Source organism: Choloepus didactylus, chromosome 27 (genome assembly GCF_015220235.1).
Source record: "Choloepus didactylus isolate mChoDid1 chromosome 27, mChoDid1.pri, whole genome shotgun sequence".
Classification (NCBI taxonomy): Eukaryota; Metazoa; Chordata; class Mammalia; order Pilosa; family Megalonychidae; genus Choloepus; species Choloepus didactylus.
Window position 1 is genome coordinate 22,313,341 of NC_051333.1, and position 24,329 is coordinate 22,337,669.

General features: G+C 40.5%; 1 protein-coding gene and 1 pseudogene across 1 annotated transcript in view; one reads left to right on the top strand and one right to left on the bottom strand.

Annotated features, from left to right (window-relative positions):
- The window catches only part of TDRD12 (tudor domain containing 12), a 95,950-nt gene that overhangs the window by 57,533 nt on the left and 14,088 nt on the right, over positions 1-24,329 (bottom strand). Inside the window, exons 4-7 of the mRNA XM_037819756.1 lie at positions 22,078-22,133; positions 20,666-20,751; positions 687-876; positions 33-125 (exon numbers count right to left, since the gene is read on the bottom strand). Of these exons, the coding sequence (XP_037675684.1) occupies positions 33-125; positions 687-876; positions 20,666-20,751; positions 22,078-22,133 (425 nt within the window). The remainder of the gene's footprint in view (positions 1-32; positions 126-686; positions 877-20,665; positions 20,752-22,077; positions 22,134-24,329) is intronic.
- Positions 1,259-15,573, top strand: LOC119521808 (annotated as a pseudogene).

Here is a 24,329-nt window from a genome sequence, read left to right on the forward strand (position 1 = left end):
TGCCCAGGAGAAGCCCCACGTGCACAGCTTACCCAAGACGGCAGCAGCCGGCTTCAGGTCAGTGGCAACATCCTTGCACCACGTGCACCGGAGAGACTGCGCCAGAAAATTCAACCCATGTGAATCTGACAGAAGAGTAAATTTCAGGATTAGAGCACAAAATAAAAATCAAAATAAACATGCAACTCGTTGGTATACTACTTCTGCTCTTGCTTTTGTTGTAAAGCTATGGGAGATGTTACTGGGCGGGGGGGTGGTGAGGGGATTAAAGAAAACCAAACTTAGAAACATTTAAAATTGTTTCCAAAACCGTGACAGGCTATTCTCATATTTTTATGCTAAAATTTGCAATAAATCTCTCTTAAAATGGGTCTAAGGTTCTAAATATACAAAACTATGTTTTGTTTGCATGTTTAAGCTGCAAACATACGGACTTCTGAGAACAAAACTCAATGTTAGCAAGAAATTGAGAATCCTTTTTTCCTGGTCTCACAAAAATTATAGCACCTTTAGGACCACAAAAATCCATCTCAGGATCACCAGGATCAAAATTGAACTCTCAAACATATAGAGCGTAAGTCTCTGTCTCCACATGGGAAAAAGTCTAAACAATTTATATCATTACACTAAGATATGTATAAACAAGACAATTTAAAGGAAATATATGTTGGTGAGAATCCACTCACCTTCCATTTCTTGACAACGTTTTCCTTGCAGAAGCATTGGCCAAAGAGTAAGCGCTGGATTGAGTCTACTGGGGAAGGATGCTGAATTGATATTCAACCTCGGATTCTCTAAAGAATCAAGGAGTTTATTCTGCGTCGGTGATACGTAACAGGCGAAGTTCTTTGCAACCAGATCATCGTTAACACAAATCTGGAAAATTTTAAATACCGCATAACTAATAAGATGAATATACTCAAGTGACAGTTCAGAAACCTCAAATTTCAATTTTCATAAAAAATATTTTATAGAACATAATTTGATAGAAACAGGTCTCTTCCCCTCTGCTCTGGCAATGATGAATTAGATAATTATCAACCCTCCTGATGAGAACAACAATAAAGATTTATATGAAGAAAACGGCAGAGTAAGAAACCTCAGGGCTCCATCTCCACCCCATCCCACCCAGAAGCTTTGAACCACCAGCAAAACTGGCAGAAACATCTTTCTCAAAGCTCCAGAAAACAGTTAAAGGAATGTAGTAACAGGGCAAGAGCTGCAACAAGAAAAAGACTACTTAAAGAAGTAGGATATCATGACGCTCTGGGTGGTCCCTCCCCCACGCCCTCACCAGCTCCGTAAGGAACTGGCCTGCAGACCCCCGGTCCCAGTTCCAGAGGTAGCAGAGCCACCCTCATGCAAATACATAATCCCCATGTCTGGTCCAATCTGTCTGGTGGTTGCCTGGGGGACTCTCTATCCCATAACTTGCCCTGCAAGTAAAAGGTGGCGCACCAAGCTCTCCTGCAGAATGCTGTGGGGAAGCAGTCACATTGTGCTGCCTGGGAAGAGGGATTGCTGGATGTAGGACATACAGTGCAGTGTCTGGGACCATAAGGAATCTATTTCCTAGGGAAGAGGGGACATTCGTATCCATATACACAGGGAATTCCTGGGGCCAACTGGGCATGCCCAGGACAAGATGCGTGTGCAGAAAGGATCAGGGAGGCCCCTGTGCTTTGGCCTGGAGTGCTTCTCTAAACTCATTGTATGGATACCCCTGAAGGCAATCACTTGCACAGGCCAAACTGTAAGGACCAGGAAAGGAGTTTTCTTCTTTTTCCTTTTTTTTTTGGTTTCCTTCTGGCATTCAAGGAATGCCGTGTAATAATACTAGCTGGATATAAGCTTAAGGAAGAGACAACTTCGGAGTCTAAATTCCAGCAATAACACATTAAAGTATCAAAATATCCAGGTTTCAACAAAAGGTTACAAAACATAACAAAGATGCAAGAAGCAATGTCCCAGACAAAGGAGAAGATTAAAGCATCAGAAACCAGCAACATGGCGGACCAAACCCAGCACATACGAGATACAGACTCGAAAAATGGTCCTGAATATGCTCAAAGAGCTAAAGGAAAACACGGATGAAGAACAAAAGGAAATCAGAAAACTAATAGATTAATATAAAGAGAGTATCAATAGAGAGATGGAAATTATGAAAAGAATCCAAATAGAGTTGAAGATCACAGTAACAGAAATTAAAAATTCCCTCGAGGGGCTCAACAGTAAATTGGAGCTGACAGAGAATCAGTGGACGTAAATATAAGATAACTGAAATCGTTCAGTCTAAGGAGCAGTCTAAGGACATTTTGGAGAGCAGCTGAGAGAGACATTTTGAAGACAGTCACTGAAAGCAGACTTTTACTGACACTTTGGAAATACTAGCCCAGAGTTTTCTCCAGAGAAACTAAGAGAGGACAAAATGCCCCAAGAGCAAAATTTTGAAGAATACACAGGAGCTGAGAGAGGAGCCGGAACACAATCTGGGATCAGCAGACGCCAGCCACATGCCTTCCCAGCTAACAGAGGTTTTCTGGATGCCACTGGCCTTCCTTAGGTGAAGATATACTTGTGCTGAAATCTTAATTTGGACATTTTCTTGGCCTTCACACTGTGAATTTGTAACCAAATGAGCCCCCTTTATAAAAGTCAATCCATTTCTGGTATTTTGCATAATGGCAATATTAGCAAACCAGAATAAGAGACTATTCAAAGAAAACTTTCCAAATTTAATGAAAAAACATAAACATGCAATCCAAGATTCTCAATGCACTTCAAACAGGATGAACCAAAGATTCCTATGCCATGCATGGCATGTTATCATTAAACTGTCGAACACAAAGATTAAGAGAGAATTCTGAAAGCTGCAAGAGAGAAGCAATGTGTCATATACAAGAGAATCTTAAAAAGATTAAGTACCTATTTCCCATTGGACACCATGGACACAAGAAGGCAGTGGGATGGCATCTTTAAAGGGCTGAAAGCAGAAAACTGGCAACCAATAATCGTATATCCATCAAAGCCATCTTTCAAAAATAAGGGCGAGGCCACTGCCACGGACACGTCTCCGTCCACTCTGCGCTGACTCCTCCCAGGGCACAGTGAAGCACGAGCAGATCCTGGTCCTCAACCCACACGCAGACCTCACACTCAGAGGCCCCTTCACAGAGGTGTCACCACAAATCTTGAATTGCAAAGTCCATCTGATAGAAAAGTATCTTTCAAAGTGAAGATTACAGCACTTCATTGGTACTGTGCTCGGCCTGACAGCAGCGTTACTGATCCAGGATCAACTGTGACCATTTCAGTAAAGCTGCAGCCTTTTGACTATGATCCAAATGTGAAGGGTAACCATAAATTCATGGTACAATTTTTGCTCCACCAAACACTTCAGATATGGAAGCTGTGTGGAAAGAGGCAAAACCCGATGATTAAATTAATGGACTTTAAATCAAGATGTGTCTTTGAAATGCCCAATGAAAAGCTAAGCTGAATGATATGGAACCTCACAAAGCTGTTCCACCTAACGGAGCTAAACAAGATGGGCCCATGCCAAAACCACAGTGTTTCACTCCATGATACTGAAACGAGAAAATTAATGTTAGAGCGTAAAAGACTGCAGGGAGAAATAATGAAACTATCAGAAGAAAATCGACACCTGAGAGATGAAGGCTTAAGGCTCAGAAAGGTAGCAGATTCGGATAAACCAGGGTCAACCTCAACTGCATCCTTCAGAGATATCACCAGTCCTCTTTCTTCGCTTCTCATTATAATTGCAGCCATTTTCACCGGACTCTCTAGGGAAATTCATCTTGCAGAGTGAAACACGCAGAGTGCTATTTCCCTTTTTTTCTCCTCTTGACCAGAAAAAGATTTATCTACCATTTCATTGGTAGTATAGCGTCATATAGGCTTTGCCTTTAATGATCTCTTACGGTTAGAAAACACAATAAAAACAAACTGTTTGGCTACTGCACAAATTGTATATTCCCAGATCACCAACAGCAGATGTCAGTAGCACATAAGTCCCTTATAAAATTCATAAATAAATAATTGTTCTTTCTTTGTGGTTTTAATATGAGTTCAAGACTTATTCAGAGTCTTGTAAATGTTATTTTAACAATCCCTTTAAATTTTACCTGTTGCTGTTACCTCTTGAAATATGATTTATTTAGATTGCTAATCCCACTCATTTAGAAAATGCCAAGAGGCATTCTGTGGGGAAATGGTGCCTCTTACATTGCAAATTTTCCCCTTTACTTTTGCTAATATCACAGCATAATTTTTCATATCCCCTGTGAGGCAACTGTTGACTCAGTTTTTCATCCTTCCAATCCTGTCCCAAGGTATTTAACATTAAAAAAATAAAACTGTTAAAAGAGTAAAAAAAGATAATAATAAAGGAGAGATTGAGACATTCCCAGGTCACCAAAAGCTGAGAGAGTTCATCACCACTAGACCAGCCCAATAAGAGATGCTAAAGAGAATTCTGTAGGTTGAAAGGAAAGGATAACAGGCAATAGACTGAAGCCACATGGATAAATAAAGATCTCCAGTGAGGGTTATGACATAGGTAAATATAAATGCCAGTACTGTTGTATTTTCAGTTTGTAACTCCACTTTTTACTTCCTAAAGGATCTAAAAAAATAAATGCAAAACATGTAATGAAAAATCAGTAGTTTTGGATTCATAATGTATAAACATGTGATTTGTAACAAGAATTACATAAAGGTATGGGGACAAAGGTGTACAGGAAAATAATTTGTGTATACTCTTGAAGTTAAGTTGGTATCAAAGCAAATGAATTGATGTAGGTTTAAGATGCTAAATTTAAACTCCATGGTAATTACAAAGAAAATACTGGAGAATATGGTAGCTCATGAAGACAGAAATTAGAGTATAGGTTTTCAGGGGCAGGGGGAATGGGATGTTAATGCAAAATGGATATAGAGATTCTCTTTGAGGAGACGGGAGAGTTTTTCCAATAGAAAGTGGTGAGGGAACCACATGGAATGGTATGCATGCTGGTTTGAAACTGTTATGTGCCCCAGGAAAGACTATTTTCTTTTAATCCACTCTTGTGGCTTCAGACTTATCGTGGGTGGGACCTTTAGATTGCATTATTTCCATGGAGATGTGACCTCGCTCATTCAAGGTGGGTCTTAATTAGTTTACTGGTATCTTCTATGATAGGATAAAAGGCAGAGACATTTTGAAGAGAGCTGAGACATGCTTAGAGACAAAACACCCAAAGATATTTTGGAGACAGCTGTTGAAACCAGAAATGCTAATCTAAGAAATGAAACCCAGAATTTGCCCCCAGAGAAGCCAAGTGAGAACCCAGTGAAAGCCACTGGAATCAGAAGTTGAAAGCAAAGCAGCCCGAGAGCAAGGGACCAGCAGATGCCAGCCACGTGCCTTCCCAGCTGACAGAGGTGTTCTGGACGCCATCAGCCTTTTCCTCAGAGAAGGTAACTACCACTTGATGCCTTCATTTGGACATTTTCATGGACTTAAAACTGTCAGTTTGTGAACTAATAAACCCCTATTGTAAAAGCTACTCCATTTCTGGTATATCTTACTTCTGGCAGCTTTTGCAAACTGGAAAAGTATGCTTGCGAGTGGCTGAGATAGGAAACGTTACGTTGCATACATGTTCCCAGAATTGAAAAAAAAAAAAAAAAAAAAAAGAGCAACTAAAGAGACAATGACAATTAAATGTAACACATGATCCTGGATGGGATATTGCATGGGAAGAGAAAAGGCTCAAAGAGACATTATTGGGACATAGGAAAAAGTCGGAATATAGACTGTAATAAGCTTTTTCTGTCAATGTTAAGTTTCTTGAACTTGAACCTGCACATAAGGTGGTTACATAAGTGAATATCCCCGTTCTTAGGAAATGTTAAATGTTTAAGGAGCATGATATATACAACTTACACCTGAGTGTTCAGAAGATGGATTGAAAGAAAGACAGCTAGATGGATAAGATAGAATGATATGGTAAATGCAGCAAAATGTTAAAAATGGTGGATCTGGACATAGGGGCTAGGGAGCAGAATAGGGGTATGTTGGAGTTCTCTGTATGGAGGTTGTATTTTTTTATAACAGTCTTCTAAGTTTGAAAGTATTTCAAAATTAAAAGGTAAAAAAAAAATGTATAAAATGTAAGAAATGTATTTTTGAAAAAACTGGAGCACTAACAAGAGCTCCTGCCAGGCAAAGATCTAGTCGGAGGACAAAGACAAAACGCAAAGCATAATAGGAAAACTTGATAAACCGAATTTAATCAAAATTTTAAATATCTGCTCCTCCAAAGTCACTATTTAGAGAATGAAAAGGCAATCTCCTGATGATGAGAAAATATTTCAAAATCATGTATTTGATAAAGGATGTGGATCAAGAATACATAGGAACTTCCAGGGAAGATGATGGAGTAGAGCGCTTCAGGGCTCACTCCTCCTCCAAAAACAGCTAGTGAACAGGCAGAAACTGGCTGAAATAACTGTTCAGGAAGCCAGGGGAGCACCACACAGCATCCAGGGAGGAGTGGGATGAAGAGGCCGAGAAACTGTGGTAAAGAACTGTAAGCCCCCCTATGTGGGATCTTCTTAACCAAAAGGGGGAAGCAAATTGAAACAAAATAAAGTTTCAGTGGCTGAGAGATTCCAAATGGAGTCGAGAGGTCACTCTGGTGGGCATTCTTATGCACTATTTAGATAACCCCTTTTAGGTTTTAATGCATTAGAATAGCTAGAAGCAAATACCTGAAGCCATCAAACTGCAACACAGAACCCCTGAATCTTGAAGACAATTGTATAACAATGTAGCTTATGAGGGGTGACAATGTGATTGGGAAAGCCATATGGACCACACTCCCCTTTGTCCCATTTATGGATGGACGAGTAGAAAGATGGGGGTGAAAAAAAAACAAAAAACTAAAGGAAGATTAGGGTTGGGGGGACAATTTGGTTGTTCTGTTTTTACTCTTGTTTTTTTTATTCTTGCTTTCACTTTTCTGGTACAAGGAAAATGTTAAAAAAAATAGATCAGGGTGATGAATCAACAACTATATGATGGTAATGTGATCAATGGATTATATACTTTGGATGATGGTATGGTATGTGAATAAATCTTAATAATAATTTTTTAAAAAGTAAACAAACCCAAAAACAAACAAACAGAAAGAACCATGAGCACATTGCTCTGTGTTTGCAGCTAGCACCCAGCCCAACTGGGGGTCTGGTCCTTGGCTGCCTGCTGCAGGCAGAAAGGGATGTAGGAGCCCTCATCTCCAAGAAAGGGGTGGTGGGGGGTGAGAGCCGAGTACTGATCAAGGCTTTTGATAGGTGAATTTAGATCTCTGGGTCCCAGCCTTGAACCGCGGTTTTAGCCTGCCCAGGACACAGAACAACCCAGCCGTTGTTTCAACCCCATACCCAATAAAAGCGAACATGGTAGAGGTTTAAAGACACATGGCCTCCTTAGGGCTGCAGAGAACAGTTTGCTGAAGAGTGCCATTTGCTGGACAGGCCAGCAAACCACAGCTTCATGGAGTTGTCAAAAAGGTTTCTGGCATCTTTCCTGATCCTGTCTCCAGGGTTTTTTGGAATTTGTCTGTGCCCCCTTCTTGGGTCCCTGGCCCTGTTTGGACTGGGAAATACTGACTTGGGAACATCCTCTCCAGGGCAACCCTCCTCCAAGGATTTGCCTTCCAGGAGACAAAAGAAGAATAAAAAAACTCACAGAGGCAAAACAAAAACAAACATGATAAATCAAGATTCCTGGAGAAAGAACAAAGGAGAGGAAGCTTTCCCCTGGGGGTGAAATAATTGCACAAACAAGCAATCTGAAAAACTGTACCATATACCCAGGGCAAGAATCAGATGAAGAAGACCTGAAAAAAATCATGAAACATAGGCAATTTGAAAGATCTAGAATAAGCTGAACCAAGTGTCAAAGAAGAACCTTAACGCAAAGCCAGTCGACAATAAAACCCTAAGCAAGAGGGAGAAACTGACCTTCGGAGTAATGCGTCAAGATAATTAGATGCCTAGACATCAACAAAAAATTAGAAGCCACACTAAGAAACAGGAAGATATGCCTCAGTTAAAGGAACAAATTAAAACTTTGGAGAAGACACAGAATTTGGAACAACTCATCAAAGACATTCAAACAAATCTCCTAAATCAGTTCAAAGAGATGAAGGAAAATATGGCTAAAGAGATAAAGGATATTAAGAAGACACTGGATGAACACAAAGGATTTTAAAGTATGAAAAGAAACATAACATAACTTAGGCGAATGAAAGGCACCACAGAAGAGATTAAAAATACACTAGAGGCACACAACAGCAGATATTAACAGGCAGAAGAAAGGTCAGTGAACTAGAAGATAGGACAATCGAAATCTTACAGAGAGGACAGAAGACCTAACTGCATACCTGAAGGAACTAGAAAAAAAAACAGCAAACTATCCCAAAGCAAGCAGAAGGAAAGAAACAAAGATTAGAGAAGAAGTAAATGAAATTCAGCATAAAAAATAGGCGGAATTAACTAACCAAAAGTTAGTTCTTTAAGAGGATCAATAAAATTGACAAAACCTTAGCTAGACTGACAAAGAAAAAACAAGATAAGATGCAGATAAATAAAATCAGAAATGAGAGGGGAGACATTACTACTGACCACCCCCCCCGCCAAAAATAAAAAGGAACATAAGAAGATACTATGAGCATCTGTACGCCAACAAATTAGATAACCTAGAAGAAGACGACAAATTCCTAGAAACACACAACCTACACTGACTTGAGAAGGAACAGAAGACCTTAATAGACTAATTACAAGTAAAGAGATTCATTTAGTAGTTAAAAACCTCCTGACAGGGAATGAATCTCCCTGGTGATATGGAACATGACTCCCAGGAATGAGCCTGGCCCTGACAGTGAGGGACTGAAAATACATACTTGATCAAAAGCGGTAAAAAAGAAAGGTAACAAGCTGAGGTCACAATGGCTGAGAGATCCCAGAGTCGAGAGGCTATCCTGGAGGTTTCTCCTATGCAAGCTCCAGCTAGACATCCCAAATGGCCACAGTATACCATGCCCTTACCAAAAGTAGTCCCCAAATACCTAGGTCCCTACCCAAGATTTTATAAAAGACTCACTCCCTAAGTTTTATCTCTCAGAAATTTAAATACACCAGAGTGTTCCTAAGCCAGACAAAACCCAAAGGCAAAGCCTCTTTAAGAACAACAATCAAATGCAGCCCCCTTCCCCATACTGTCGACATCCCCTTTCAATATGAACAAGTTAGGGTGCTCACTCTGTAGACACCCCTGAAGACGGAAAAAGGGATTGAGAGGAAGGGGTAATAACAAACAAGATAAGATTTAACAAAGGCCTATGAATACTGAAACTTTATGTATTTATCTATAACATTTATATATGTATTTATTTAGATGCTGGGGTGTTGGAATAGCTGGAAGGAGGTAAATGACATGGTAGAACTGCACCCTATAACATCCTTTGAAATTTGCTCTATAGCTACTTGTTGAATTGCACTTTGAAAATCTTCACCTTTCTATATATACCCCATATATTGCATAATAAGAAAATAACTGAAATTGTGCAACTGTAACCCATAACAATTTTTGAAATTACCTATATAACTGCTTTTTGAGCTGTACATGAAGAGTTAACACCTTTAGGTATGTATGCTATATTTCACAATAACGGAAATAGCTGAAGTTCTGGAACTGCGACCCAAGACATTCTTTGAAATTTATTCTCTACTTGCTAAACCGTAATTTTGAAAGTTATCACTGTTATACATATATGTTAGAGTTCACAATTTTAAAAATGCATTAAAACAAAACAAAACAAAATCTCCTGAAAAAGAAAAGTCTCAAAGCAAATAGAAAGAAAAAAATAACAAAGATTAGAGAAGTAGTACATGAAATTGAGAATAAAAAATATATGGAACTAACGAACCAAAAGTTGGTTCTTTGAGAGGATCAATAAAATTGACAAAACCTTAGCTAGACTGACAAAGAAAAAACAAGAGGAGATACAAATAAAATGAGAAATGAGAGGGGAGACATTAATACTGACCCCCTAAAATAAAAAGGATCATAAGAGGATACTACAAACATCTGTATGCCAACAAATTAGATAACCTAGATGAAACAAATTTCTAGAAATGCACAATCTACACTGACTTGAGAAGAAATAGAAGACCTTAACAGACCAATTACAAGTAAAGAGATTGAATCAAAGAAAAACCTAGGATCAGATGGCTTTACAGGTAAATTCTACCAATCATTCCAAGAATTAATATGAATCTTGCTTGCACTCTTCCCAAAACTGAAGATGTGAGAACATTAAGTAACTGATTCTATGAAGCCACAATCACCCTAATACCAAGCCAGATAAAGATATTACAAGAAAGAGAATTACGGATCCGATTTCTCTGATGAATACAGATGCAAAAATCTCAATAAAATACTTGCAAGTCGTATCTAACATCACTTTAAAAGCATTAAACACCATGAACAAGTGGGTTTTATCCCAGGTACACAAGGGAGGTTCAACACAAGAAAATCAATTAATGTAATACACCACATTAACAAATCGATGGAGAAGAACCACATGATCATCTCAATTGATGGAGAAAAGGCATTTGACAAAATCCAGCATCCTTTCTTGATAAAATACTTCAAAAGATAGGAATAAAAGGAATATTCCTCAACAAGATAAAGGGCACATATGAAAAACCCACAGCTAACATCATACTCAACAGTGAGAGACTAAAAGTTTTCCCTCTAAAATTGGGAAAAAGACAAGATGATCGCTATTATTTAATATTGTGATAGGAGTTCTAGCTAGAGCAATTAGGCAAGAAAAAGAAATAAAAGGCATCCAAATCAGAAAGGAAGAAGTAAAACTTTCACTACTTGCAGAGGAAATGATCCTCTACCTAAAAAACCAATCCCCAAAATATGACAATGCTATTGGAGCTAATGAATGAACCTGGCAAAGTGGTGAGACAGCAAATCAACATGCAAAAATAAGTAGTGTTTCTATATATTAGAAATGAGCTATTTGAGGAGGTAATCAAAAAAATTCCATCTACAATAACAACTAAAAGAATCAAACAACTAGGAATAAACTTAACCAAGGATTTAAAGGACCTGTACACAGAAAACTACAAAACATTAAAAGAAATAGAAGAAGATCTAAACAAACGGCAAGACATTCTGCATGCATGGGTTAGAAGGTTAAATGTCATTAAGATGTCAATTCTGCCAAATTCATCTACAGATTCAGTGTAATATCAATCAAAGTTCCATCAGCCTACTTTGCTGAAAATCTAATGATCAAATTTATTTGGAAGGGAAAAGGGCCTCAAATGGCCAAAAATATCCTGAAAAAGAAGAATGAAGTGGGAGGACTCATGCTTCCTGACTTCAAAGCATATTATACAGTCAGAGTGGTCAAAATAGCATGGTACTGGCATCAAACAAAGACATATTGATCAATGGAATCAAATGGACAGTCCAGAAATAGACCCTCAGGTCTATGGTCAATTGATTTTGGACAAGGCTCCCAAGTCCAATCAATGGGAAAGAACAGTCTCTGCAATAAATGGTGCTGAGAGAACTGGATATACAAATCCAAAAGAAATTAAAAAGGACCCCTACCTCATTCCCTAAACAAAAATTAACTCAAAGTGGATCAAAGACCTAAACAGAAGGGCCGGAACCATAAAACTCCTAGAAGAAAACATAGGGAAGCATCTTCAAGATCTTGGGATAGGCAATGGTTTCTTAGATTTTACACCCAGTGCACAAGCAACAAAAGAAAAAATAGAGGAATGGGACCTCTTCAAAATTAAAAACTTTCAGGCTTTAAAGGACTTTGTCAAGAAGGTGAAAAGGCAGCCTACTCAATGGGAGAACATATTTCAAAACCACATATCCAATAAAGATTTAATATCTAGCATATATAAAGAAATCCTACAACTCAACAATAAAAAGACAAAGAGCCCAATAAAAAGTGGGCAAACTACTTGAAGAGACGTTTTTCCAAAGAGGAAATACAAATGGCCAAAAAGTACATGAAAAGAGACTCAATTTCACTAGCTATTAGGGAAATGCACATCAAAACCACGAGATATCATTTCACACGTACTGGAATGGTCATTACTTTAAAAAAAGAGAAAACTACAAGTGTTGGAGAGGATGTAGAGAAACAGGAACATTCATTCCCTGCTGGCGGGACTGTAAAATAGTGCAGCCACTGTGGAAGACAGTTTGGCAGTTCCTCAGGAAGCTAAGTGCAGAATTACCATATGATCTGACAATCCTGCTACTAGATATATACCCAGAAGAACTTAAAGCAGGGACCTGTACAGACATTTGTACACTGATCTTCATAGCAGCATTATTCACAATTGCCAAAAGATGGAAGCAACCCAAGTGTGCATAAACTGATGAATGGATAAACAAAATGTTACCATGGAATATTATTCAGCAGTAAGAAAGAATGAAGTCCTTGAGCATGCAACAACATGGATGAACCTTGAGGACATTATGTTGAGTGAAATAAGCCAGACACAAAAGAACAAATTTTGGATGATGTCACTAATATGAGCTAATTATAACAAACAAACTCAAAGAATTAGAATCTTGAATATAGGTTACCAGGAGATAGAATAAGAGTAGAGAATGGGGTGCTGATACTTAATTTCTGCAGAATTTCTTATTAGGTTGATTGTAAATACTTGGAAATGGATAGAGGTGATGGTAGTACATCACTGTGAGTGTAACTAACAGCACTCAATTTTGTGGTGAATGTCACCGAAAGGGGAAGTTTGGGGCCATGTATGGCACTAGAAGGAAAGTCAGAGGATGAAATATGGGACTGTATAACACAGTGAACCCTGTTGCAGATAATGGACTGTGGGTAAAAGCACAAATATAAGAATGTTCTCTCATGAATTGTAACAAAAGTACATTGATATTACAGTGTGTTAATAATAGGTTGACATATGGGAAAATATACCTAATTAAAACTATAGACTATAGTTAACAGTACTATTTTAAGATTCTTTCATCAATTATAACAAAGGTAGCACACCAATGCAAAGTGTCAACAATAACAGAGTATATGGAAACATTTTATTTTTTACATGATTTTTATGTAAACCTACATCTTCTCTAATTAAAAAAATAATAGTTTAAAAAAACAAAAAACCATTAGGCTAAGTGAAAAAAACTACACACAAAGTACTACATATGGCATGATTCCATTTGCACAAAATGTAAATATAAATAAATCTATAGAGACAGAATTAAGGCTTATGTTGGGCTGGAGAAGGATAGAGGGATTGAAAGGTGACTGCTAAGGGGTATGGGGCTTTTTCTTTTTCGAGTAATGAAAATGTTCTAAAATTGATTGTGGTGATGAATGCACAGCTCTGATTATACCATTAATTGTACACTTTGGAGGGACTGTATGGTAATGTGACTATCTCAAAAAAACTGCTTTAAATTTTGAAAAAAAGAATACATAAAGAACTCTTAAAACTCAAATATAAGAAAACCAACAACCCAATTTAAAAATGGGCAAAAGATCTGAACAAGTACTTCATCAAAGAAAATATCTGGATGGCAAAAAAGCACACAAAAAGATACTCAACATTACTAGTCATTAGGGAGGACAAATTAAAACCAAACAAGGTAACACTACATACGTATCAGAATTTGGCTGATATGATAAAGAATGACCATATAAAGAATGACCACACAAGTGTTGGCAAGGATGTGGAGGAATTCAATCCCTTGTACAATGCTGATGGGAATGCAAAACACTCAACCACTTTGGAAAACAATTTGGCAGTTTCTTAATCCCTTTGACATCATCCAAGTTTCACTCCTAGGTTTTTCCCCAGGAGAAACGAAAGCGTATGTCCACAGGAAGTCGTGTACACCAATGTTCAGAGCAGCTTTACTTGCAACAGCCTCAATCTGGCCACAAGGCAAATGTCCATCAACAGATGAATGGACACGCAAACGATGTTATACCCAATACAACACAAGAGCACCTGACAATAAAAGAAACAAACCACTGATACATGCGTGTGGTGGGTTGAATCACGTCCCCACAAAGACACGTGCTAGTCTTATCTCCATCCTGTGGGTGCGAACTTGTAAACACGATCTTTGAAGTTCCTATTTGGACAAGGCCGAATTGAACTGGGGTGGGCCTTAATCCAGTATGACGGCAGTCCTACAAGCAGAGGGAATTCAGATGCAGTCAGCCGGCAGAAACCAGAGGAGGAGACAGAAAGAGACAGACTGCCATGGGGTAAAGCAAAGACTGACTGACAGCCGGCTACCACCAGCACGGCGCGGACTCTGGAGAAAGCATGGGCTGTCCGTGTCAGGACTTTAGACTTCTTGCCTCCAAACTTGTGAGCCAATATATTCCTGTTGCTTAAGCCAACACATTTGTTGTATTTTCTTATAGCTGCCTGGCAAATTAAGACAATGCAGCAAAAGGAAATATCTTCAAATAATTCTGCTGAGTGAAAGAAGGAAGACCAAAAACCAAAATAAAGCAAAACAACTGGGACACGTCTTTGTCCTCCCTGGGGAGTTGGAAAAAGTTTACTGTCTTTTCTTTTTTGGCAATTATGCGTGGACCTTCTAACCTGTATTTCATACCTTGAAGTCAGGGCACATTACTAGCAGCATACAAGCATACACACAGAGAGAGACTGACTCTCGAAAAGCAAGAAGCAGAATTCACTTAAAAGAAGCTGTTTTACAAGATGATTCTATGGTCAACATTTTGCTACTTTGACCTAGAAGTAAAGCAAGCAATGAAAAGTCGCTGGTAAAATCAACCAGTGGGGGTGGGTGGGGGGTGGGGACCAACAATACAAACAGCAACAAAGGAACCCAATTACAAATGAATAACATGAACACTCTGAAGCGGGTGGGGAGAAAAGAACTAACCTAATTTTCAAAAACAGCATTTTGGCTGCATGCCATAGGGCTAAAGACAAGTTTGTTTTTCCCAGGAATGTGGGTCAGCATTTCTGAAACTGCTTTATATGAATACTGTGATTACCCAGGAAAGTCAGTTGTGGCTAAGGAGAACAGGCTTCCCACGGTCAGAGAAAGGCAAGACCAAGGAAAATGCCAGGCCAGGACGAGCCCCACGGTGCTGGAGGGAAAGCAGAGTGGCCAGCCTGAGAGCATGGCTTCTAACATATGAACAGATGTGCAGAGAGAGACGTAAACGCAGGCTGCAAGCACGCGCGGTCGGTATTTCCTAAATCTGCTCAGAAGCCCACGACTCACGCTGCGGGAGCCATGAACACAACTCGCCCCAGATCTGGAGAGCCAGTGAGAGGAACCAGAGCTTCCTGGAGAAGTGGCTGATTCTAAGGCTGGAGGTGGAAAAAGACAAGATGAACCTGGAGCATCTTGTGGCACCGGAAATTAAGGAAGCGTTCAAAGATCGATGGGGGGATACTGAAAGCACACACGAGCCCGTCTGAAGACGCTCCTAATGGCTAAATGTGAGGCCATCTGAGCAAGAGAATCAATAATGGTAGTAATGGATTATAACCCCAGAACGGAAAAAATAGCCAAGAGACCATAATAACATGAATAAACCATTGAGTAAATAAATAAATGACGGAGAAAGGACACTTCTTCCTTACAGAATTACAATTAAAAATATAACAGGAATAATGGAAATAGGCAACATCACAGTAATAAAGATTTGCAGGCAAGATGCATCAATGGATATTTGCAGAGGCTCAGAATATCTCCTCAAGCATTAATTTCAAAAAGGAAGAACAGTAACTCTACTGAGGAAAGCCTGGCACCACCACCTCCTAACCAGGTGAACACGGTTAACAGCTCCAGCTAGAAGACACTCAGCATCCTGTAACCCTGATATGATGCATGCAGAAGGGCACGACGTGGCGTCTGTGGTCTTGTCACAAATGTCCAGCCTCATTCTAATCGTGAGAAATCATCAGACAAGCCCGAAGTGAGAAATAGTCTCCAAAATAAGTGATCTCTTTGGAGAGTGAGGAACTGTCACAAATTGGAGGAGATTAAGGAGACCTGACTGTAAAGTGCAGTGCAGGATCCTGGAGGGATCCTAGACCAGAGACAGGAAATCGGTGGGAAAACTGGCAAAATTCAAGTAAGGTCTGTAGACGTTTAAAGTAATATTTAAGTCAATGTTAGTTTCCTGGTTTTAGTAACTGCATCTTGGTCTGGGAAGATGTTAACACTCGTGGAATAGGAGCGGAAGGCAAGCAAGAACTCTGCACTATTTCTGCATCTCTTCTGTGAGTCTAAAATTATTTCAAAATGTTAAGAAGCCTGTGCCAGAGACTTTCGGAAGATGGCGGTTAGGAGAGACAGGGCAAAAAAACATGGTCATGAAAAATACTAAAAAAACGCCAGAAAGTGACCCAGAACACCAGTTCCAGCGATGCACCAGCTGGACAAGGTCTGCTAAATCCACAGGGACCGTGCACTTGGTGAAACCGGGAGTCTGCATTCTGAGACGAGTGAGTAAGCCTGCTGAACATCTGGCAGCCACACTGCAGTGTGGGGAAACCATGGGTTGGCATTTGGAATCAGACTAGTTCTTTTTTAAAAACCCAAAAGCAGCTGCAGATACAGCAGGGAGAACCACACAGGGAAGCATGGCAGGAACGGCGTCTCCACAACTTGTGAGTACGCCTCAGTATCTGGCATGGACGATAGCCTTTCACGCATCCGCTGTTAAGTGTCTCAGAGCTGGGAAGGCAGAGGTTAGCCAAAACGGGAAATTAACCACGCCCCTTATAGTCATCTTCCTGGCGGGCTGGAAACACTCCTGCCCGGCACTGGCGCCACAGCCCAGAGCTGCACCAAAAAACCCAGTGTGACGGGAAGTGTTTCCAGCAACACGCACACACCACCACAATATCTGGGGTGGACAATAGCCTTTCATGCACCCACAGCTAATTGTCCTGGAGCTAGGAAGGCAGAGCGGTGCGAAAAGGGGGAAATTAACATGCCCCATTCAGCCATCCTTTCAACAGGCTGGGAAAGCCCCTACATGGCCCAGTGGCCCAGAACTTCCCTTGAGGGTCGGCGCGCACTTGTGATGTAGCACAGTCTTCCCTCAGCAGAGGCCCTAAAAGGGCACAGCTTGGAAGAGGGACCCACTTGGAAATCCCAGGGACCATACGCCAATACCAAGGACTTGAGCGTCAGCAGCAGAGACAATCTGTGGTGAGACCGAACTGAAGGTTTAGACTCTTAGAACACCCTTAAATCTCCAGGAACACACCTGGGAGGTTTGATTGTTAAAGCCGCCCTGCCTCCCTAACCTCTCAGACACACGCCCACATTCAGGGTGGACAGCCCCAACTACACATGCAAAACTGGTGCACCAGTTGTACCCCACAAGAATCAGACTCCCACACACCACAAAGACAAAGTTGGGGAGAACTGGCTTGAGGGGAATAGGTGACTCACAGACGCCACCTGCTGGTTAGTTAGAGAAAGTGTATGCCACCAAGCTGTAGATCTGACAAATTAGAGAAAAGTCTTTGAATTAGCATACATATCCTAGAAGAACTCTATCAAGCTAAGCAAATGCCAAGAGGCCAAAAACAACAGAAAATTTTAAAGCACATGAAAAAAGCAGATGATATGTATAACCCAAACCCAAACACCCAAATCAAAAGATCAGAAGAGACACAGTACTTGGAGCAACTAATCAAAGAACTAAAGGCAAACAATGAGACCATGGCACAGGATATAAAGGGCATGAAGAAGAGCACGGCACAGGATATAAAAGACATAAAGAAGAATCTAGAAGAGCATAAAGAAGAAATTGCAAGAGTAAATAAAAAAAAAAGATCATCTTATGGAAATGAAACTGTCGACCAAATTAAAAAGATTCTGGATACTCATAACACAAGACTAGAGGAAGGTGAACAACAAATCAGTGACCTGGAGTAAGACAAAACAGAAAATGAAAGAACAAAAGAAAGAATGGGGAAAAAATCGAAAAAATCGAAATGGACTTCAGGGATATGATAGATAATATAAAACATCCAAATATAAGACTCTTTGGTGTCCCAGAAGGAGAAGAGAAGGGTAAAGGTCTAGAAAGAGTATTCAAAGAAATAGTTGGGGAAAACTTCCCAAACCTTCTACACAACATAAATACACAAAGCATAAATGCCCAGCAAACTCCAAATAGAATAAATCCAAATAAATCCACTCCGAGACATATTCTGATCAGACAGTCAATACTGAAGAGAAGGAGCAAGTTCTGAAAGCAGCAAGAGAAAAGCAATTCACCACATACAAAGGAAACAACATAAGACTAAGTAGTGACCACTCAGCAGCCACCATGGAGGCGAGAAAATTCTGAGAGAGAAAAATTGCCAACCAAGAATTCTTTATCCAACAAAGCTTTCCTTCAAATTTGAGGGAGAGCTTAAATTTTTCACAAACAAATGCTGAGACATTTTGCTAATAAAAGACCTGCCTACTTGAGATACTAAAGGGAGCCCTACTGACAGAAAAACAAAGAAAGTAGAGAGAGTTATGGAGAAAGGTTCCGTAATATTAGATGAAGATGCATTTTTTAAGCCATATAGTGACCACTGAATATAAGTTTGGCTTTATTATCATCATAGTCTTCATAAGACACAACCCTATATTAAATTATTTTTAATTCCATATTTCAGAGAGGAATAAACAGGACATCGCAGAATGGTGACATTAGGAAGGAGAAAACATACTTGGTATCACATCCTATTCCATGCTACCATTTCTTTCACTCTATTTCAAATGGATAACTCAGGCTGATGCTATGGCATTCTTTCTGAAACACTAGAAGTCAGAAGTTGAAGATACTTGCCTTACTTTTCTGACTTGCTGATTGTAAATGTGGTCATCTCACTTAACTCGTAAGATGACTCTCAGTTTCCTAACTGATACAGGAATTAGACTAAGAATAACTAAAAAACTATTAAATTTAAGTCTGAAAATATAGACTTCTTTTGAAAATCCAAAGGAATACTCTTATACTTTTTGAGAGCACTGAAAAATGTGCCTTCTCAATTATGTTTTATTGGTTGGTGTAGATGAGATGCCATTGTCTGGAGATAGGCATGGGATATATAGAGTTAAGGCATATAGGGAGCAGTGTTGGTGAAAATGTCTATTTATATATGGAGAGACATCTGTTATTGTAGTCATTGAACCACTAAATTTAAGTGGCAATTACTAACTTCTATTTCATACACTGAAACAAAAGAACATTAATTGTGGACCCAAGATTTGCTATTTATTGCGTAGTTAATGGAAAATACTGAACCATTCTAGCTTCTGAGTTCAGATAGAGGGCTTGGCAAAAAAAAAAAATCTATTTACTCTCTGATCCCTAAGCTTGTATAGTTTACATTGAGAACTCCTATAAACAAAACAAAATTATCTCAATGCATTTTGTTCCTTGGTTCAGATAAAAATAATTTGAATAGCAAAGGTTATGTATAGGCATGTTTGTAAATATACAAAGGAGGAAGAAGGGGAAGTATTGATCTGTATTCAGATTTATTCTGCAACCTATATATGGTGAGAACAGTGCAATATCCTCATCTGTAAAATTTATAACACGGCCACTATTTTGTGATATCAAATAAGATGACTATAAATATCTGAAAATTAAATACTATTCTGAAACTTTAAAAAAACAATAGAGGGGTATATAGGGAAAAAATACACCTATTGCAAACTAACTACAGTTAGTAGTATTTTAATGTTCTTTCATCAACAGTAACAAATGTACTATACCAATATTATGAGTCAACAATGGAGGGGGGGTAGTTAGGGGTATGGGAGGATTTGAGTTTCCTTTTTTTTGGTCTCTATTTCTTTTCTGGAGTAATGAAAATGTTCCAAAAATTGAAAAAAAAAAAATTAACTGTGGTGATGGATGCACAGCTGTATGATGGTACCAGGGGCAACTGATTGTACACTTTGGATCTTTGGATAATTGTATGCTATGTGAACAATCTCAATAAATAAAAAAATTTTTAATAATAATAAAAAAAAGAAGCCTGTACCATCTATGGGAAAAGCTGTCCAGACAAAATGCTAACAGCTAGTAACTGGGAAATGAGGTGGGTCGGGGAATGGGGAGGGGAGGTTACAGGTGTTGTCTATTTTCTTTCAACTTGTGTTATCTGAATTCTTTATGTCACACACAATAAGGAAATTTCGGGTGTGAGGGGAAGCAGTGAACTCAAACTACAGCAAATGTAAGTAATTATAAAAATATGTCCCCTTGTAAGAAAATATTTCAGACTCACCATCATTGGTATAATTTCTTGTGCATTACTAAATAATTTACTGTCCAAATAAAATGCTGAAGTAATTTTGAAAAGAAATCAAAAGAAGGATGCACAGTCTTGGCTAACTTGTGGTCTGAGCCAGATCTTAAAAGATTAAGAAAATTTCTGTGCTGTATGACATTGTTGTCCTTTATGTTCTTGCTTTGTTTTATTAAAGTAACATTTGAAATAATGTGAAATTGTTTTATAGTACAATTTTTTCACTTACCTTTTCATTTTTTATAGTTACATAAAGGTAAACTTCAAAAGTATCTTCTTCCACAGCGCATAATTTGGCTTCCACCTGGGTAGTGGCTAAAAAGCATAAATGAGAACCCGGATCAGCTGAGTGTGCTTGACAGGCCATGACCGTTTCCCACCAGTTCACCCTGCCAGCCACGCACGAACCCCAGAAGCACAATGGTGAGTGGCCTTCCTCTATGTGGTGGGCTCGCAGAGCGTCAGGGGTCTGGGGAAGGGGAGGTCAGGGAGACGCTCCCGACTGTGGAGTAAGCCACGTACGCCTTGTCTCATCAGCCGCATCCTCCCTTCCACCCGAGGCTTAAATTCTGAGGTACAGTTCTTGGCCCTCTTTTCTCTTCCAGTGACTTCCCAGACCCCAATTTTCAGTCCCAGCCTTTGACCTAGTCTGTTCTCCCAAATGCCCACAGGTTAAGAGTTCTTGGACACTCTCAGGCTGTCTGTAACCCCACCCCAGCTCCATTCACTGAGCTCTCCACACCTCTCAAGTGCCATGCTAAGCGCATCTTACCCTTATTTCATTTCATTCTTCCCACTACCCTTTGCGGTAAATGCTGTTACTGCCGTTTTACGGGTAAGGAGACCAGACTTGGAGTAGGTCGAGCAGCTTGCGCAAGGCTGCAGAGGAGAGGCCGGGTAGGATACAAATCGAGATGGTCCGCCTCCTCAAGCCCGTATTCTCTTCTCCAGGCATCCCCCAAATCCCACGCCAGCCCCCCTTCCAGTTTCCCACTTCTTCCAGGTTCAGAGCTCTGGCTTTTCCTTTACCAAGACGATGGGGCAGCACAGGGGAGGGGCCAGGACCCCAAATGGGGGCCAGGAAAGCCCCAGGGATCTCACATCCACTAACGCCTCAGAATGGCAGGCACGGTCATTTGGCTCCGAACTGCCAGCAGTTAGGACAGATTCCATAAATGGGATAATGTTTTATAGTCCCCAATACAAAATAAAGAGAAAATACTAGATAAAGACATTTTATACATCTTCAATTAGAAATAATGAGTACTGCACAATAAATATCCATGTACTATCCCTTGCTCACTAAAAATAATCAGGCTTTTCATCAATTGCTGGTTCAATGAAATGCACGTAAATTTATTTTGCAGTGCTGCAGTTTCTGTGCAAACTAAGATTATTTATCATGTAGGGGGCTCCTCGCCCAAACAGCTCCTTTCTAATGCCACTGTCCCTCATCCCCAAAGTTCCACGGGTGCAGAGTCACTCCAACACTTGGGATGAGAGAAGCTCTAAGTAAGGTATGGAAACCCCAAGAGGAGGTAAACCGCTGAGCATATCTCAAACTCCTCGCCTCACCGGCAGATGGCTGCCCACAACCACATTAGGTCAGAGCGGGCTGCAGCGCTCGTACACCGATCTTACCTCTTAGAATGCTCTGAAAGTACTGAATAGCAGCACTGTCCCACTTCTTGGCAGGTCTGGAGGAGTGAACAGATGCAACTTCATTAAGTAAGAGGCTGAGGCTGGGGCACTAACATCACTTTCTAAGTCAACTTCTGGATGTCTGATGTTTCATTTTGAGCACGTGATGAAGATTAACAGGGAGCTTGGCCCTGGCTCTGCCCTGGGCTTGTGATAACTCTCCTGGGCTGCTGCCTGCACCAGTGCAGGTGTCAGAGCCATGGAGGCCCCACACCCACCAGCATGGCATCGCCACTGGTTACCTGTGACATCTCCATCTCCCCAACCCAAACATGAGCTCCCCGGGACAGGGATCCTGAGGGCACAGCACCCAGCACAGGCTGGCAAACAGGATGGGCTCGATATATGCTGCCTGACATGACCTGCTAAGAGGGGTTGGCAGGAGGCCGGGTTTCCAGGATTTGGCCACTAGCAGCCCATTGCATTCCACCTTCTGCCAACTCCAGCTCCCTTTCACCATCTCCCATTTTATACCTCTCTCTGCTTCAGACAGAAAATCAAAAGAGCTGTCAGCAGCGGAAAAGCAGGAGAAACCAACATTAGGAAAAAGAAAAGATGAGAGCAGTATGTTTTATGTGTCTGCACTTGTCTAATTCATCAGAGATGACACCACCATCCTGCTCGGGTTGTTTAGAAGCTCAAATGAGGGAATGTACGCAAAGCACCTAGCCCTTCTGTGCCTGGAACGTAGTCAGGACTCAGAAATATTATTCTTATTTTTAGGAAGGAAGGAGGTATTAAACATATTAATTCAAGAGAATTAAAACAATTTCTAAAAGAAGCACAAATAGACAGTGGTTCTAAAACTCAGCTATACACACACTATTACCTAATAAACATTTATTTTAACAAAATGTAGATTCCAATTAGAAAAAAGACAAATAACTCAAGAGAAAAATTAACCTAGGATATGAACAGGTAAATCAAGCAACGAATCAACCTCTTCTTTTACATATACACACAATTCATAGCTTTTCCACACTCCAATCTCATTGCCTTATCGCAGTCCCCAGTGTAACAGGTTTAACATATGTCCTTGACTTTTTATATATATACACACACACACACATATACACACATATATGTATGTATGTATTATCAACAGGTACCTCATGCTGTGTTGTGCACGTGTTAAATTTATATAAATGATTCTGTGCTGTTAAAAAAAAAAGACTCAACTTTGCAAGTTAGAAAATACAATAAAAACAAAATACCATTTTCACCCACCAAACAATCAAACATTAAAAACCCTGATAATATTCAATGTATGTGGTAAAGAAAAAAAAAGGCATTTTCTACACCCCAATGAAGGAGGGAAATTTGACTAAATCTATCAAAATTTGTAATATAATATTGAGTTAGACATCCGGGATGGAGACCAAACACAAAGGTACCCCATATTAAGGAAGGTGATCAAAACCCAGTAAGATACCTTACTCTCGAGCCCTCCACCTAAGCGGAGGGTATCCTAGGGCTCAGCATGTCCAAGGCTGTGGCAGGTCCCTGCAGAGCACTGTGGTGCTGGGAAAGGGCTCAAGCCAAGGAGCAAGACAGAGAGGGAATGGGCCAGCCTCGGCAGGGGAGCTGGGCGTGTGGGGGCCACCATTCAAGTTGGCCCTGGAGGGCAGGCAGCCAGCCTGCTGCTCTGAAACAGGGTCAGTGAGGGAGGGGCTGCAGCTGGCTGGGGATGTACACTCCTGAGGGTCAGGACAAAGGCACATGAGCCTGTCCCGATGGCACAGACTCGCCGCAGGGCAGTCTGGCAGAGTGCACTGGCCTCAGCTGAGACAAACTGGCTTACCATCTCAGGACTCTGAGACAAGCCCAAGAGCAAGCCTTCACTGCTCGAGGGAACTGGGGGAGCTGGGAGTAAGGGTGGGCAAGGGAAGGGGTCTCCAGAGATCCCAAGGAGGTGGCCACAGGAGTGGCAGTGAGCACAATGCAAAGTCTCCAGGATGGGCAATTCAAGGAAGAATTGTGCTGCCCCACCCAGACCACAGCCCGGGGGTGGGGGAAAGGGCACCAGGCCGGAGGATGGGATGGCCACACAGACCACAGGAGACTGAAATAACCCACTCGGCAGTGCTTGCTCAAGATGACAAAAGTCACAGCCATGCCCTGACTGAGCACTGCCCAGTACAGGGATCCATCCATCCAAACACTGGCAATAGCCAAAAACCAGGGAATGGGGG